Source organism: Gekko japonicus, unplaced genomic scaffold (assembly GCF_001447785.1).
Source record: "Gekko japonicus isolate JY-2015 unplaced genomic scaffold, Gekko_japonicus_V1.1 scaffold368, whole genome shotgun sequence".
Taxonomy (NCBI): domain Eukaryota; kingdom Metazoa; phylum Chordata; class Lepidosauria; order Squamata; family Gekkonidae; genus Gekko; species Gekko japonicus.
Window position 1 is genome coordinate 341,920 of NW_015176462.1, and position 18,835 is coordinate 360,754.

The 18,835-nt window shown below is 41.9% G+C and overlaps 1 protein-coding gene across 1 annotated transcript in view; it reads right to left on the reverse strand.

Annotated features, from left to right (window-relative positions):
- The window catches only part of TSHR (thyroid stimulating hormone receptor), a 137,642-nt gene that overhangs the window by 24,493 nt on the left and 94,314 nt on the right, over positions 1 to 18,835 (reverse strand). Inside the window, exon 7 of the mRNA XM_015427026.1 lies at positions 11,898 to 11,966. Coding sequence (XP_015282512.1) covers positions 11,898 to 11,966 — 69 coding nt within the window. The remainder of the gene's footprint in view (positions 1 to 11,897; positions 11,967 to 18,835) is intronic.

Sequence of the window (18,835 nt, forward strand, 5' to 3'; positions counted from 1 at the left end):
GCCTCTCCGCCCAAAGGGGAGTGAAAAGTTAGGCGACTCGTCGGTGGCACTCCCGGCTCCTGTGCTTGGGTTGGGGGGGGTGTTTGCCGCCCGCAGATAGGAGATAGGACGGCGAAGGTCTTTTTATTAGTTTGTATGTACGCCCGAGCGCATGGGAAGACAAGCGCATGCCCAGATATATATATATATATATATTTTTTAAAAACCCGCCTGTATGAACAGTACTTCGCACGAGGGAAGCGGAAGACAGAGGGACCGTCTGACCACCTCCAAGCGATATAAAATGTTGCGGATATAAAAATCGCTGGAAAACTAGCGTGGTAAGAGGTCCGTGTGACCAGACCCTAAGAGAGCAAGAGAAGTTGTTCTTAAACCTGATGCACAAGAACACAACCTGGAACCAGAGAAGACAAGCACTACCAAGAAGCAGGAAGACTAAGGAAGTCAGAGTTTATAATCTAACAGCAGAAATGAGGAGGCATTTTAGTAACATAAATATACTTTATGGTAACAACAAAAAGGGCCCTTTCAGAAAGACAAACATCAGAAGGGTAGAAGTATTAGTCAGTTGCAGCCCAAACAACTATGCTTACTCAGAGCTTATTTCTTCACAAGTACATAATGCAGTGGGGTCTGACTAGGGTTGCCAACCTCCTGTTGGTAGCTGGAGATTTTCTAGGATTACAACTAATCTCCAGAAAATGGCTGCTTCGGAAGGTGGACTCTATGGCATTATACCCTGCTGAAATCCCTCCCCTCCCCAAAACCCACCCTCCTCAGAAGCCACCCCACAAATCTCTAGGTATTTCCCCACCTAGAGCTGGCAACCTTAAGCCTGACCCATGAAAGCTGATACCACAATAAGGTTTAGATCTCAGCTAAAATTTCCAGAGACAGAAGGAAGCACAACATACCCATAATACCCTCTGAAATCCTGAAAAGTGGGGAAATCCCCATAAATAGCTTGGGAGAAAATTGGAAGTCTACCATTATGGGTGCAGAAATTAGGGAAATCTGCTCTCTCTTTCCCAAGTAGAATTATTATTTTTTTTTTTGGGGGGGGGAGATCCAGCCATGCATTTCAGCCAGCCGTTAAGTTGAAAGAAGACCTTTTCTTACTCTAAAAATATCCTACTTATTCAAAACACTTCTTTGCTGCTTTTCCACCCAACTCAGGGACCCCAAGGTGGTGATCAGCTGCAAGAGAAGAGAATAATATTGACTGAGTCTAATGAAAAGGTTGTCAACTGTTGATCCAGATATATATACATACATAGACTTTATTGCATCAGCTCATAGCTTTAGCAAATAAAACTCAAAATAGCAAAAAAACACCCATCAAAACTATAATACAGCAATCACATTCAATCATCCATGCAACAATCTTTGCCATTTGCAGCATTACCCATTTGTTTTTGTTGGCAAGCAGTATAATTAATCTGTCATTGTCTGCTCTCCCTGGATATCATAGTAAATTTTTGGGAATATCTTTTGCAGTCTAATACGAATCCTGGGCAGTACAAGACCACATGGCCTAGATCCTCAATAGATTTCTGGTCACAAATACAGACACGTTATAGCGGCCCCTTAGTGCCACCAATTGTAAAGTATCCATCTGTGCTTGGTAAATGTTTTCCTATGCTTGGAATTTGTTAAATCGATTAAAGGGGAAGGTGCAAATTTCTTGTAAAGAGGCGCTATTCTCGAGGTATTTAGCAGTGCAGCATCCATCTGAACACCTATATCTAGCAGTCTTTGTTTTATTCTTTGGAGGTTTTAAAAGAGAGGCTAGATGGACATCTGTCAGCAATGCGGATTCTGTGAATTTAGGCAAGAATTCCATCCCTAAATTTAAGAGCCAGCTCACTGTTTAGCGCCTGTTGTGTTTGAGATTGAAATTTGGGGGGACCACTTTAGTCGAATATCAGCAGTGATTTCAATTTGAGGTATTGGGAAAGTATCAGTTGTCCTATCATTCAAAATATTTTCAGAGATGCAAACATAATACATAAGTGGCTGATGGTCATTTTCTGGGCGACACCCCACTAAAAACAGTGAGAAATCACTCAAAAATGCTGGTGATACTAGTAAGTAGTCAATCACACTAGCACCCCTCTGACTAAAATAAGTACATTCACCATATTTATCTCCTAAGTTAACATGGTGTTGATGATTACCAAGTTAAATTTATTAATCAGTTGATTAAAAATTCCCTTGGTTTTATTTATCAATTGGTCTTTTGATCTCCTTTTCTTGTTATAAAGGTCCATGGCATAATCCTCAACATTATGTCTTGGAATATTATCACCAATGAGGGTGTTAAAATCTCCCAGAAAGATAAGCTTAACCTTGGGAAATTTGATCTCAAACTCTATGAGATAACCTTCCAAGTCAGACCAACAATGCTCATAATAGAAGGAAGAAGAATGTGGGGGAATATAGACATTAATTATTAGAATTTACTCATTTGTAAATATCAGAAGGCAGCTGTCACAGATGGTACCTCTCTTTTTTGTTGTGTGGTTAGATGTGATGTAGTTTTAAATTTCTTGTTGTTTCTTTCTCTCACTCAAAGAATCTAACGCTGCCACCAGGAATTTAATTTCAGTCTTTAATTAAACTTTCCCACAGTATTGTGCCCAAGCTCTAAGGCTCCTTCATTGGACTATGTGGTTCTGAGGATGAGGCTCTTATATTTTAAACAGCCTATGACTCTGTGTTAACAATAAACAAGATAAAACTTTATCGGTAAAAGAAGCATATTCATTACAAGATGTTGAGTTGCTCAGTAAAATCTTTCCCTTTATACTCAGGTCTCTGTCAGCTTTTCCCCTCACATTCTTATAATACACTGACAATATTAGGTTTTACCTAATATGCCCCCTTAAGTATATTTCTTCCTTCTTTAGAATCTTAATGCCTTTCACAGCACTATATGATTCTATTCCTGGATACAGTCTATATCATAACATATAATAATTGTACAAATGAAGGATCCTGAATTTTGTTTGACAAGCCTACTGCATTTCAAGAAATACATTTCAGATGGTGTCCACACTGGGTCCCTGGCAGTCAATCTGAAGTAGAAATATGAGATATATCCTGCAAGGATTCATAACATTTTGCCCCTGTGCTTCTCTCTTTACCATGATTGTGAATTGTGTTAGTAGCATTAGTTGTTACAGTGAGGGAACATTCTTGACTTGACCATATCTTTTGTATCTGTCATATCTTTTCCATTGATTTTAAGGGGTTAGTGTATCTCAGTATGTACCACAATGTTTGATCTTCCAGTGGTTGGTTGGGCAGCTGTCTAGCTCAAGGTGATTGGATAAATTGGGCAGATCGTCGACAATAGGCAGCAATTTAGGACTGTTAATCCATTCAGAGTGACCTAAATTTGTACTTGACCATTCTTTGTCTGTTCAGGGAAAATATTTATATCATCCATTATCATTAAATCGACATTCATCTCCTCCCTGGTTTTCCCATCCATCTGGTGCTGTGTCCTATTCTTAACTAGATAAGTATTTATGTTACTATTCGCCTATTTATAATTTCATCTGCTACTCTTTGCATCCAATAATGGGGTTATAACTCAAGACTTGAATACATGTGTGACCCATACATTGTGTCTTAACCATAAATTCTTGCATTTCAAAATACTTGAGGACAACTCTGCTGAGATAAAAGTTACTATACATCTCAAATTTGGTCTTGATGCTGGTAAAACATTTATATCAATGGTGTCTAAGTGGAAAGTTGATCAACTGCTCCAAGTTAGCTCTTCTTTGGGACTTCTGAGCTGGGAGTTTGACCACTCGGCAGGGGAAATACTGAAAATGCTAAAGAATTCTTCAACAGATATATATCTCTGTCTGTAGAGTTGGAATGTATTTCTGAAGTGGTTGAATTAGGGTCACAAGACTCTCCAGTAGCAACTTGCAATTTTCCAGAGCCATCATGACCACATAAATTACTCCCTAAATACCTATTGGTTCTATAATGGTAGGCCTTTGCAATACCTTCTGTTTTGAGATAGTTATAAGAATCTCCCATATGTCAGACATTCTAGATTTAATCTCACTCAGGGTTGCATTAATCTCTAGTAAATTTTGAAATAGTTTTGCAGCCCATTTACTAGTCAGCAAACACTGAGTACCCACAAAGTCCAGATCAAATGAGGTTTTCTCCTTAACATGTTGAAGTGATCCGGGAGAGCAACTTAAATCATTGTTGCTGAAGGGGAATTTTTCTGCAAGGGATAAATCACTATTGCTTAATTATGGTGATTCTAAATTATCCTCCTCAAAAAGAGGTGCATAGCGATTCGAAATTGAAATAGGGCTGCAAGGCCCTACTGACTCATCCACTTTATGGGGAGTATGCTCATACAGATAGTTATCTGTATATATCTGGATCTGTATATGCTTTAGTGAAGGAGGACTGCCATTAAGGAGCTTGTTGAGTGGTCTGGATCTTTTTTTCTGTTTAGGAGGCATATCAGTCACCAGTTCCTCTTTATGTAATTCCTGATGACTTTCTTTCTTAGATAAGAAGTCAGGGAAAAACAGGTCATACACAGTTCAGTCTCTACAACAATCCTTCAAGATATGGCTTACTGCCAAGATTAATTTTTCTAATTAAGCTGACAATAATTTCAACACTCCTACTGAGCAATGCACTGTAAAACAGACAAAATACGATCACTCTTTTCACTAAAACAACTCCAGGAGGCACTTATCTTTTGGCTGGTTTTCTCTTCATTGATCACTCGTTGATACTAAGGACTTGATTATCTCTGAGAGAGAAGCGCTAGACTTAAGCATCCACCATCTTCAGAATGCCGCTGAAAGTCCAGGCCCAAATAAGATAATAACGAAGAGATCAAGTCTCTCCAGTTCTTGAATTTATTTTTCAGAGTTCGATTAAACTTCCACACAGCAAAAGGTAGATAAGTTTCCTATGAGTTGTCAGGGATATTCAAGTCTTCACAACACTTAATTCAGTCCAAATAGGTCTCTCCAGAGATGCCAGGAGTAGAAAACTAAACATAATGTGCTAAAATAAAGCATAAAACCCCTCCTTATTTCCTCATTTCTTCTTGGTTCCCCGCCACAGTCTCTCTCTTGTTCATGGACATAACTTGTTATCAGCAATTTAAAACAGTTTAGAAGAGCAGAGCTACAAATCATCTGTTGCAGTTGCCATCTTGGAGCTGCAGCTGAACTGCATCATAATTGATTCAAGAGTTTCTTATATGGAAGAGGGGCAATGAGGGATTTAAGAACAAAATGCACAAATACTGAGTGGTGGCATTTGTTACTTGGGATGCCAGCCTCTAGGTGGGACCTAGAGATCCCCTGGAATTACAGCTCATCTCCTGACTACCGTGATCAGATGCCCTGGAGAAAATGGATGCTTTGGAGGGTGGACTCTATGGCTTTGTACCCCACTGAGGTCCCTGTCCTCCCTGGGCTCCATCCCCAAATCTGCAAGAGTTTGCCATTCTGGATCTGGCAACCCTACACCCACCCACCCCTGCCAGTGACCAGGGGAGGACCTGCCAACCCTATCTGTTACAGAGTAAAGGAGGACAATATTGAGTTGAGGAAAACTTTGGGGACAGTATTTCAATGGAAAAGTCCATGTTTACTTCTCACTTATAAGACAGACTAGTCTTTCTTCAGTGCTCTCAGGCCCCTCCCTGGCCTTCTTCCCCCCCCCCCGACTACACTTTAAAGCACTTGATACTAAGCAAGAGCCAAACAAACTGGGCTGCTAGCATTACCCTTTCTAAATAAATGTTGCTGTCCGGGAATAGCTTAATTATCTTAGAACCTCCTGCAAGAAACACTAAACGAAAAAAGAGCTTGTTTTAGTTGGGCGTCTCCAAGTCAAGAAAGCTAATCAAAATTCACCCTGGAATTACATGGCAAGACCATATTTTTAAACATTTCTAGCAAATCAAGGGACTTGAAAAGCCCATGCTGTGGCTGTTGGCTGGGACCAATGTTTGCTCTCTCCCCACAAAAATAATTAAAAATTATAAAATTATGGTAGTACTGTAATTTGTATGTTTGACTGGAGCTGAGAAGTATCATGTGCCCAAACACGGTTTATTTTTCCGAAAGTAAAGATAGGGTGTAATCCTGTATGGCCTTTTTGCATTCAATCATCTGTGATGTGTCTTTATTCCAAACGAGTGTCACTCATGATACACAAGCCTTTTAACAGGAATGTATACAGAAGTGACAGAAAGACAGTTGTTTGTGGGGCTCAAGTTCTTAACAGATCAAGATTTTCTATCTGTCCCTTGAAACCAGGCTTAGAAAAGGGTAAAATTGCTTAGAATGGTTCAGCAATAAGTGTTATACATATCTACTGTTCAGGGTGGGAATTGTAGTTTAATTTTTTTTTTCACCTTTAGAAAAAATACAACATGGTACCTTTTGTTTGCTTTCGCAGATTTAGGACAAGTCAGGAAAAAGTTAGTTATGACTGAATGCCCTTGAAATCAATGGGATGGAACTCAGTCATGACTAATGGAAGCTTTCATTTAGGCATGACAGTGGTTTTATTTTGAACATTTATTGACACAGAATGAATGCATGGAGGTTGGGGCAGGGTCAGTGGACACCAACCTTCGTTGCCTTCCACACCTTCATTCATAAAGGCGAATATAAGAACTCCAAGGTGCTTTTTCATTTACAAGGATGGGGGGTGGCTCAGCGACAGTGCTTGGTATTCAGAAGTCCCAAATTCAGTCCCCGGCATGACCAGTTGAAAGGGAAGAGGTAGTTGGTGATGTGAAAGACCTCTGTCTGAGGCCCTGGAGAGATGCTGCCACTCAGAGTAGACAGTAGTGACCTTGCTAGACCAACGGGCAGACTCAATATAATGCAGCTTCATGTGTTGAGATCTTACTTAAATATGCTGAGTTACAGTGTAATAAGTGTAATTCTGCTCTGGAAAATTCAAAATTGTGGATATGCACATGAAGAGTTCATCCTTATGGTTTAATGGAATCTATTTTGGTCTGGTGGGTTTCTGTATCAACAGAGACGAGTGTTAATTAGATAAGCAAGTAGTACTTCATAGCTTATTTATCTGGTATGATGTGTTATGAGCTAGGATACAATTAGCCAGTGCTTGGGTTAACATATTAGCTAGGGTGAGGGAGCAGGCTACCTGCTCAGGTTTAAATCACAAGGGTGGTCAGGGCCTGAATGGTGTTGAATGTCTGTTAAAATAGATTATACTGTGTTTCTACAGGTGCCAGAAAAGAACAAGCCTACAAAAACATCAGTTCCTTTTTGAAAACACAGCTAACTCATGGCAAACATAAAGTCAGATGAGGTGCGGCAGTTCTGTTTTAAAGAGTATGCAATAAAATTCTAAGCTATTTAATTTCATCACTGCAGAAAGACTTAGAAGGCTTTGTGTAAAGCCTGTATGTGGTCTGTTTTAGCAGGCAGTAGTCACAGTATGCTTATGTGCACATATATATGTTTATGGCATTGTATGACTGCAGTCTAATTGAGAAACAAATCTTTTTTTTGTTCACCATTTTATTAAGTAACCGTAACATGACAACAGCAATATTAACATGATACAATATAATAAAATATAAACATAAACAATAACAATTAATCCCTAATAATAGTTTATGAGATGTGGAATATACTATGGCAACAATGCGTCAGGAATGTTACAATAACATGACAATGGCAATATAGATATAGAATAATAAATTAAAATAGAAACAATAGTAATCAATCCCTAACAGTAGTTAGCATACAGAAAGTGCATGACACCTCAGTAACAGAGCAGTGGGAAAAGTATACAGGAAATTCATTCCTATGGGGATATTTCGAACTTGACTTGGAAACATCAGTAAACAACACTTACAACTAATCAATAGTACTAAGAGTGAAACAAATCTTGAAATGTAATATTGCTATATAAAAATCTTGAGATCTTCTTCCACCATAAGTCTCATAAATATACATAGCACTATTATTAAAAATTTCACACACATACTGAAACATGGCATTGATTGGCAATCCTTTCATAGTGTACTGGAGTTCTCTTCAAGTATAATTTTAAAATATTTCTGTATTTTTCTTTTCTTCCTCCTTTCCCCTCCCCCCTTTCTGTATATCTCCCTTATAAATAAAAGCCGAATGCTGGTGGCATTTCTCTAGAACATTTCACACGCTCCAAAATCAGTTCGCTCTCTGATCTGTCATTCAGAGGGTCTCCCTATCCACTGGCTGCTTTGCCTGAGTCCTGCCTCCAACATTCTAAACATTTTGCTGTTCCTCACAGAGGTTATTTGCATATGCAGCCTCATTGGCCTTTGCCTCGGAACACAGAAGTCAAGGTAAACAATATCTATTGGGTCCCCCTTGTCCACGTTTGTTCACCCCCTCAAAGAACACTAACAGGTTAGTGAGACAAGATCTTCCCTTACAGAACCCATGCTGAGTCTGCCTCAAATAGGTTTTGTTCATCTATGTGCCTACTAATTCTTTCCTTAATAATGGTTTCCACCAATTTACCCGGTATCGACGTCAGACTGATTGGCCTGTAATTTCCCGGATCTCCTCTGGAACCCTTTTTAAAGATGGGAGTGACATTAGCTACCTTCCAGTCCTCAGGATTGGAGGCAGATTTTAAGGAAAGATTACATATTTTTGTAAGGAGATCCAAAAGTTCACATTTGAGTTCTTTCAGAACTCTCGAATGTATGCCATCTGGGCCTGGTGATTTATCAGTTTTTAAGTTGTTTATCAGTTTTAGGACCTCCTCTCTCGTCACCTCAATCTGACTCAGGTCTTTCAACACCCCTCCCGAACTCAGCGGCTCTGGAGTGGGCAAGCACCTCTCATCTTCCACAGTGAAGACGGAGGCAAAAAATGCATTTAGCTTCTCAGCCATTTCCCTATCATCCTTCAGTACTCCTTTTACCCCTTGGTCATCCAAGGGCCCCACTGCCTCCCTGGCTGGTTTCCTGTTTCTAATGTATTTGAAGAAAGTTTTATTGTTGGTCTTTACATTTTTTGCTATATGCTCCTCATATTCCCTTTTTGCATGCCTGACCACAGACTTGCATTTTATTTGCCATAGCCTGTGTTCTGTTTTATCAGCCTCACTGTGACTAGCTTTCCACCGCTTAAAGGAATCCTTTTTACCTTTTACAGCTTCCATTACTTTGTTTGTTAACCATGTAGGCTTTTTCTTATACCTGTTTGTGCCTTTCCTAACCTGCGGAATATATTTTATTTGAGCTTCTAGAATTGTAGTTTTAAACAGTTTCCAAGCTTCCCCAATGGTTTTGACCCTTTCTACTTTTCCCTTCAGTTTCCTCCCCACATGTCCCCTCATATCAGAAAAATTACCCCTTTTAAAGTTAAAAGTGGTTGTGTGAGTCTTTTTGGCCAATTCTCTATTTGTACAAATGTTGAACTCAACAACATTATGATCACTGTTTCCAAGTGGTGCAATCACTTTTACATCTCTCACCAGGTCTTGAGTGTTACTTAGGACCAAATCAAGGATCGCCTCTCCCCTGGTAGGTTCCGTGACCATCTGCTCCATAGCACAGTCATTTAGAGTGTCTAGAAACTCAATCTCTTTTTCTCGACTAGAACACATATTGATTGGGTAGTTAAAATGACCTATTATGACACAGTTATTTTGTCTAGCAGATAACTTTAATTCATTCATCATTTTATAATCCTCTATCTTTTGATCTGGTGGGTGGTAACAAACTCCCAGTGTTAAGCTTCCTTTTGGACCCACTATTTCAACCCATAGCATTTCCAGAAGCATCCAATTCACTTACCCTCTCAATATTAGTGGACTGTATACCCTCTCTGACATACAGAGCCACCCCACATTCAACCCTTCCCCCCCATCCTTTCGATATAATTTATAACCAGAAATCACTGTATCCCACTGATTTTCCTCATCCCAACAAGTTTCTGAAATATCCACAATGTCTATTTTCCCCCCAACACCAAGCATTCCAATTCCCCGATTTTACCTCGGACACTTCTAGCATTGGTGTATAAACACCTATAGTTTCCTATGCATGTTAAGCCCACAACCTTCCTCTTGCTGCCTTGAGACCTTGTCAGGCAGTCCATATCGTTAGCCACAGTCTCAGTGGATAATTCTAATCCTTTTCCTTTTTGAGAAGTAACAGCTACCCCTTCATCTCTTTGAGATGAGCCATCTCGAACCAGAGATTTTTCATCTCCTGTCGGCTTTCCCCCAATATTCAGTTTAAAAACCGCTCTGCCACCTTTTTGATTTTAAGCGCCAGCAGCCTGGTTCCTTTTCGGGACAAGTGGAGACCGTCTCTTTTGTATAGTTCCCTCTTGTTCCAAAAAGCATCCCAGTGCCTAACAAACTTGAACCCTTCCCCCCTGCACCATCGTCTCATCCATGCATTGAGACTCCTGATCTGTGCCTGTCTCTCTGGCCCTTTGCGTGGAACAGGTAGCACTTCTGAGAAGGCTACCTTGGAGGTCCTGGCCTTGAGTTTCCTGCCTAGCAGCCTACATTTTCCCCCCAGGACCTCACGACTGCATTTCCCCACATTGTTGGTGCCAACATGTACCACAACCACTGGATCCTCCCCAGCACTATCTACCAGCCTATCTAGAACACGCGTAATGTCTGCTACCTTCGCACCAGGCAGGCAAGTCACCATACGGTTAGTACACAGTTCTTCCACCCAGCTGTCTACCTGCCTAAGGATTGAATCACCAACTACGAAGAGCCCCCCTCCCTCCCTGCCAAGGGATGCTTCCTTGGTGTGAAAGGATAGCCGTTCACCAGCTGAAGTAGAGGTCCCTTCTGAGGGTACATTCCCCTTATCCGCAGCACGGTGCCCTGTTTCCCCTCGACCCTCATGCTCCCTGACAGCGGTGGGGCTGCCATATTCAGAGTGGGACGTATCTAAAAAGTCCCTGAGAGTCTTCTCCGTGTGCCTATCTAATTGTCTCTGCTTCTCCAGGTCTGCCACCTTGGCCTCAAGGGAGCAAACTCATTCCCTGAAACCAGGAGCTCCTTGCAAGGGCACACACCCAAGACTTCTGTCCAGTGGGCAAATAGTCATATATGTGACACTCCATGCAAAACACTGGATAGCCCCCAAACCCCTGCTGGCATTCTGGCTTCATAATTGCTTTAAAAATAATAATAACTATAATAATAACTATATATAATCCCCCTTTTAAAACCCTTTGTATTTATGTGGTTCTTCTTGTACAAGTCTACTTACCTTACTGGGAACCGTACTTTTTACTGTATGTCAATATGAAGAAAAAGAGATTGGATTTATACCCCGCCCTTCACTACCCAAAGGTGTCTCAGAGTGGCTTACAAACTCCTTTCAGTTCCCTTCTCCAGAACAGACACCCTGTGAGGTAGGTGGGGCTGAGAGAGCTCTGACAGACACTGCTCTTTTTCAAGAACAGCTCTTATCAGAACTACGGCTTGCCCAAGGTCATTCAGCCAGGTGCAAGCGGAGGAGTGGGGAATCAAACCCGGTTCTCCCAGATTAGAGTCCACGCACTTGGTTCCCTGACCTGGTAGATAAGATCTCATTAAGCCTCTGCTTATGGGACATGACATTTTTCTTCTCCACACTGTTGGCAACCCTAATGGTTATGGACACTTTTGCCACTACAGGAACCCACCAGGATATATTGCTATTCAAATATGTGGTAGGAGTGAAGCCTTCACCCAATACCTTGAGGTCTGCAACATCTACATTGCAAGTCACTGGATCTTTTCTACTTCCACATCTTCCACTATGCTTTAGAGTGAAACTATGAGATGCTCAAGGTAAAATTACAAATGTTTTCAAGCACCCTACTTACACAGAATCCAGCTTTGTCCAATTGAATGCATGGGCCGGTATCTTTGTGAAACCATTATTGTAGAGTTTTCTATTTAAAAACAAAACAAAACAAAAATAAGTTAGTGGCTGATCTCATATAGGTTTATGAAGGGCTTTTTTGGTAGAAAAAGCCTGGCAGGGACTCATTAGCACAATAGACCTCACCCAACAGCAGAAACTCATTAGCATATTAGGCCACACCCCTGACACACATTTTTGTCTTAGCTCAGGGCAAACTGATTTATGCAGAGGCCAAATTGGTCGCCCACAACTTTAGTGCCAGTAGCTCACAAAGTAGAGTTTTTGCTCACCAGACTCCAAAGCTTAGAGGGATCATTGACTGCCATATATCCCACCCCAATTCCGAGCCCCATCTTTTTCAACTAGCCAAAAATTGCAGTCATTATTTCCACCCATGCATCAAACATAACCACATGCTATACAGTAACAAAAAATGTTGAAATTATGGCTGAAAACAAAGTATGTAATTGGCTTTTTGAAAATTAGCAGAAAAAAATCTAACTGATGCATTTCAGTCAGCAAACTGCTATATCTATTACATATTTTCATGCTTTCTGGGTTGTGGTAGAATCCTATACTGTTGTCATATGGTTAAAAGACCCAAGAAAGCAGCTCCCATGCTGTTCAGATATGACATAAGCACAGAGGTCATTTTGGGGGGGAACGCGGGGGAACGCAGTTCCCCCCGGGTGAGGTGCAGGGGGGCGGGGCACATGACGAATCCCCGCCCCCTGCTTCCGGCCACCCCGCTTCCAGCCCTCATTCAGCTAGGAGGAGGCAGGAGAAGAGGGAGGGTAAGTTGCTTCCCCCCCGCCTCTCCCCACCCCTGCTTGCCTGGGGCCAGGGAGGGCCTTGGCGGGGCTTCCTCGCACTCCCGCTGGCCTTGCAGGTCCACCGCCGGGCCCCTGATGTCAGGGGGTGTGGTATATGCTAATGAGTTATGCTAATGAGTTCCCCTAGCTCTTTTTCTACGAAATGACCCCTGCATAAGCATATAGAACCATTAATGGGTTGGACCACCTCTAACTTTGAGAGTGAACTTTTCATGGGCTTAGTTCAGATCCAAAACCAGGGTTACCTTATGAAAACAGGATTTGGTTTACAGATGATCACTCAATGGTGGTTTCTTCTTTGCTCTAGCTGGGCATCTCTATATTCAGGAATGAGTAAAAGTGGTGCTAAGAAACCAGCCAGGGTTAAGTCAACATGGCTTCATTCATATATTGCACAAAACCATAGTTAAGACTAACTTTGGTTTAGTTATTCAGCTTCAAACTATGGCTTCAGATCCTGGTTTGAGGGTCCCTAATTAATCAGTAGAGTGGCCTGCATTCAGTTAGGCACACTAATCAAAGTTTAATTAAATCATGGCCTCATGTTATGTAATTTTGAAGGTCATTGCAAAGTACTCCTGAATGCTCCAATACCTACAAGAAAACATCTCCTGCATGAGCTCAGTAGGAATGAAGCAGAGGTACAGAGGATTTTTTGTGCATCTCTGGTCCCTTCTGAAGTGATCTGCTCAGCATAATATCCTACTGGATTGCACCAAGTTTGTACCACAAAAGTACGTTAGCACACTTGGTATCTGTCCTACAGCTTTGAAATTCACTTCCTCTACAGTATCACCAAGGTTCGAGCCTTAACATTTTCCAGAAGTGCTTTAAATCCTTGCTTGGGATGGCTTTTAATGGCTGACTTCTATACAGTATTGTAATATTCTAAATGCCTATTTTATTTTTTAGATTGATGGAATTATTTTAAACTGGCACAAAGCCCTCTGGAGGGGTTCATTAAAGACTGAATTTAAAAAACGTTTAAATAAAAATGTCAAAATACTACAGAAATAGAATTATTGTACTTTACATAAAGAGTCAAGATTCATCTTGGTGCAGGGCTTGGTAAAAATATATGTTCTAGGTCAGAAAAAGAAATAAAAAGCTATTATTTATTTATACATATTTTAAAAGGATTTATATCTTTCAACCTGAAGGTTTCTGAATGAGCAATCCTAAACCAGTCTACTCAGAAGTGCCCCATTTTTTTCAGTCTCCAGGAAAGTGTTTTTAGGATTGCAGGCTGAGATGGTTAGTATTGTTGCCTTCATTGCTAATGGAAAATCCAGCACCAATATAGCATAATGAAGGAATCAGTAACTAGCCCAAAGTTCAGTTGTCTGATCTTGACCCAAGAACCTCCCCTTTATTTTGAAGAAACGTTGCTTTCTCTCGCCTGAGCCAAGAAAGAAGCTGTTTTCATTGTTTACATGAGAGGCTTATATCACCAGTACTTCAGATGTGAGCCAGTGACTCACTTCTGCAAATGCAGAGACAGAGGCAAAGGACTCGTTAAGGACTCTAATTCCTGCAGTGTCCAGCTGATTTGGGTGAGACTCTCTCACACACATTCTTTTTCTTTTCAGCCCCCTCCCTCCTTCCTCAGGCAGGCTCTTTCTCCTTCACACTCAGACGTGCACACAGGCATTTTCTCTCTTTCACACAGATATAAACGCAGGCACTCACACAAAGTTCTTTTTCTTTCCACCCCCCCTTCTCAGGCAGGCTGTTTTTCCTTCACACTCAGACATACACGGAGGCACTTTCTGTCTCTCTTTCACACAGAGACATACACGCAGGCACTCTCTCACACACATTCTTTTTCTTTCCATCCCCCTCCCCCCGCAGGCTGTTACTCTTCACACTCAGACATACACGGAGGCACTTTCTTACACACACACACACACACACACACACACACAAGTTCTTTTTCTTTCTACCCCCCGGCAGGCTCCTTCTTTTCACACTCAGACATACATGGAGGCTCTCTCTCTCTCTCACACACACACGTTCTTTTTCTTTCCACTGGATGACACTGGCTGAAGGAGGCCACTCGGCAGGTGCCCTTAACCAGACAGCAGAGAAACCCAGGCAGGCACAGAAGAGCTCCGCAGCTTCCTGCTGCCTAGTTTCCCGATGGCTGCTGCAGGGCCTGGGGCGTGGGGGGGGGGTGGGACTCAGGAGCCCCAGGAGAGGTTATTCCCCCCTGAAACATTTCAGGGGCCCTCCTCGCCTGTGTGTTGCAGCTCCAGGCGCTGGAAGAACTGTGCTTCAGCAACTGAAAACAGCATGGTTGAGCTGGGTGACTCAGGTGAGAGCGGCTGGCAAACTATGGAGCAGGAGGAGGGCCCAGGCAACGCGGAGTCCTTTTGGGCGGCAACGGGACGTGCATGACCGCACGTGCTCGCTCCCAGTGCTCTGCTTCGATTGCTGCTTCTTCTGGGTTAGCAGAGCAGGGCTTTTGGCAAGGGAGACATGGGGTGGGGAGGGGCGGACTGGGGAGCCAGCCCAAATTTCATTTCGGTGCATTCCTGCACAAAAATAGCCCTGGGTTTAGGTGTTGCATGCTGGATTCAACACTTTGCTGAAAGCTTGTGGGTTAATTTTTTACTACTGTCCCCCCTTTCTCTGCACCTCCTGTGTCCCCTTGTTGCAGGAAGGGGCAGGGCCATTTGGATCTAGATATGGTGTCCCTTCCAAGGAGCCCTCCAGCCCCACAAAAGCCCTCCTTTCATTCCGTCCCATTCAGCTTTGGAGCAGGCTAGGGTCTTAACAGACTGCCACCACTCTGGTTCTAGGGCTTGTCCAGGGAGGGTCCAGACCCCTTAAACAGCCTAAAGGGGAATAGTGCTCCTGAGTCAGTGAGGCATTATGTGACAGTCCCAAACTCTACAAACCTTGAGGTAAGAGATCAGCCCTCCCTCCAAAAACAGCCTCATTACAGCCCTGCTTCAGGGCTCCCTCCCTCTCTATGCAGAATCTTATATGTTCTCTGTTTCAGCCCTGCCTCTTCATCCATAATTGGCTGCAGCTTTTTGTACATTTCTCCGTCCAATCCTGAGACTTGGAAGGTGCCTGAAAAATGTAGGCCTCTACAAAATTTGCAGCAAAACTCGAGTCCTCTGTCAGAAGGAAAGGCTGCCATGAAACCCTGCTGGATCAGACCAGTGGTCCTTCTAGTCCTGTCTCACATAGTTGCCAACCAATTGTCCTGGGGGGTCAACAAGAGGGCACAGGGGGCAAGACCTTCCCTGTTATTTCCTCCTAGCTCTGGTATTCAGAGTTTTACTGTGCCTGAATGTGCAAGTTCCCTTTCATCACCAGGACCGCTGATGAACGGATTCTCTATGAATCTGTCAAATGTTGCTTTAAAGCCATCATTAGATCCACTTGGATTCTAATATCAGAGAGTCAACATGGGATGTTTATTTCAAGAGTTGATAAGTGGAAATGGATAAGAATTGTAATTACTGCACACTCAGATAAAGCAATCCTTGTGAAATGGGTATTTTTATTTTGCAAAATTCATTGCATGTAAGCGATAAAAGAAGAGAGTTTTCCACAGAATTATAATTATTATAGTAAACAATTTCACGTATATATCTTTATTGACTCTTCGTTATTTTTGTCATGGGCAGAGGTCATTTCGGGGGGAACGTGGGGGAACACAGTTCCCCCGGGTGAGGTGCAGGGGGGCGGGGCACACGACGAAGCCCCACCCCTGCTTCCGGCCACCCCGCTTCCAGCCCTCATTCAGCCAGGAGGAGGCAGGAGAAGAGGGAGGGTAAGTTGCTTCCTCCCCGCCTCTCCACACCCCTGCCTGCCTGGGGCCAGGGAGGGCCTTGGCGGGGCTTCCTCGCACTCCCGCTGGCCTTGCAGGTCCACCGCCGGGCCCTTGATGTCAGGGGGTGTGGCATATGCTAATGAGTTATGCTAATGAGTTCCCCTAGCTCTTTTTCTACGAAATGACCCCTGGTCATGGGCGTTTTGTTTGGACTTCCATCATTAGATCCACTGGCAGTGAATTCCACAAATTAATTACCTGTTGAGTACAGAAGTGCTTCCATTTGTCCATCCTGAATCTACTGCCCATCAACAAGCCAATGCTGATGATGATAGGTGAGTTATTAAACATTCCAGGATTTCTCCTTGGTTTAAACTGATCAAACAGGACCACACCAGAGCTTTTTACTTGTTTAGCATCACTTTCCATAAACTTAGAGAAGCCTTTACTGCCATCTGATTTCAAACAATGCTGAATGACATATTACCTGAATGCTATTTGCAAAAACTAGTCTCTCAGTGAGTCTGTATTTGTGGAGCTTGGGAACTGGAGGACCTCTCCCCCTACATCCTGTTTTGGCATCTTTATTCAACTTTATTCAACTCCAAGTCCAGATTTCTTGCAGCCATTTTAGCCAGGCTAGCTTCCCACTCAACACGTTACTTATCAGATGTCTTTGAACCCGAAATTTTGGGGAGTCCTTAAGGAGGAAGGTATAACTAGAGTCAAGGATATGTATAACCCTCAAGGGACTCTCCTACCACTTCAGGAGCTGAACCAAAAATAGGGGAAAGTTACTGGCTAAATCTAAGGGGATTATCACATTTAATTAAACAAGATAAGTATATAGAAGCTATAAAAAGGGAAGATAATAATTTAGAACAGGTATTATATGTGGATGAAATAAGGAAAGGATTAGCAGGGAAAATTTACCTTGAATTGGTGAAAGATAAGGAGTTTATACTAAGAACCTTAAAAAATAAATGGAATGAAGAAAAACAAATAACTTCTGACAACGTTAATAGGTTAATGGTGAATTTGAAGAAAATTAAATTAGAAAAATATAGAAAGCTTGAAAGAAAGATAATTTTGAAATGGTATAGAACCCCTGCCCAATTGGTATATATGATTAAAGGTATGAAACCTAACTGTTGGCATTGCAACGCAAAAGAAGGGTGGTATTCTCACCTATGGTGGGAATGCCCAAAGGTAAGAGATTTCTGGGGAAAGGTACGGGGAAAGATAGTAGGGTTATGTAAGGTGGATCTTAAAATAGATGGAGATTTATTATTTATGGGCGTACTGGGAAACTATAACACCGAGAGACAAAATCAGGATATTTTTAAAGCAATGTTATTAGCCGCGCATGCTGTGATTGCATATGGTTGGAAGGAGAACTTGAAGTGGTCTTTAGATAGATGGAACGACTATTTATATGAATATATTCAGTCAGATATATTGGAAAGTATTAAACAAGATAAGGCATGGGATGGAAAGATGAAGGAGATAAAAAAGAAATGGTCTGTATACTTTCAATGGGTAAATAATGGAGAAGCTAATTCCGTTATACTTGAAAAAATGAAAAAAAATGTGCTCATGGTTAAAAATTTAATTTGAAGTTATGTGATGGCCACCTTGTGGGGGGTGGGATATAAAAGGGGGGGAAAGCATCATAAGAGAACGGGGACTGTATTGTAATGTAATAATAATTTATGATGCAAATTAAAAAAAATTAAAAAAAACTTATCAGATGTCTTTATATGCACTAGACTGTAAGATAACCTGCATTAAATTTTTGCTTGACATTTAATGCACTGCAATTTATGTTATGTTTTGGTTGTGGAAATTTTAACATTGCTTTTATCATGCTTTTATTGTTCATCACTGCTTGGGCAGGTGTTTTTGTTATATTGTAAAAGCCTTTCACCACATGCAATACATTTCTAACCTACCCACTTACTGCACATCAACTTCATGAGATGCCTCCAAGTTCTGTTACTATATGAGAAAGAGACTGAAAAGTTCACTAGGTGGCTTGGGCCAGCCTAACCTACTTTACAAAGTGGTGGCAAGGATAAAATGGAGAAGGTATATAAAAAAATGTAAACCAGCCTGAGGTACTTGAAGGAATGCACTTAAACAAATAAAAATAAATATGGACCACCCTGGTCTCTGCCACCACTCAGAACTCCAAGGGCCAGTGAAATGTTGTGCCTCTTCCTAGCAAGGAAAGGTCAGTGGGGCCCCAACAGGATGCTGACACTGTCCGACTGATCT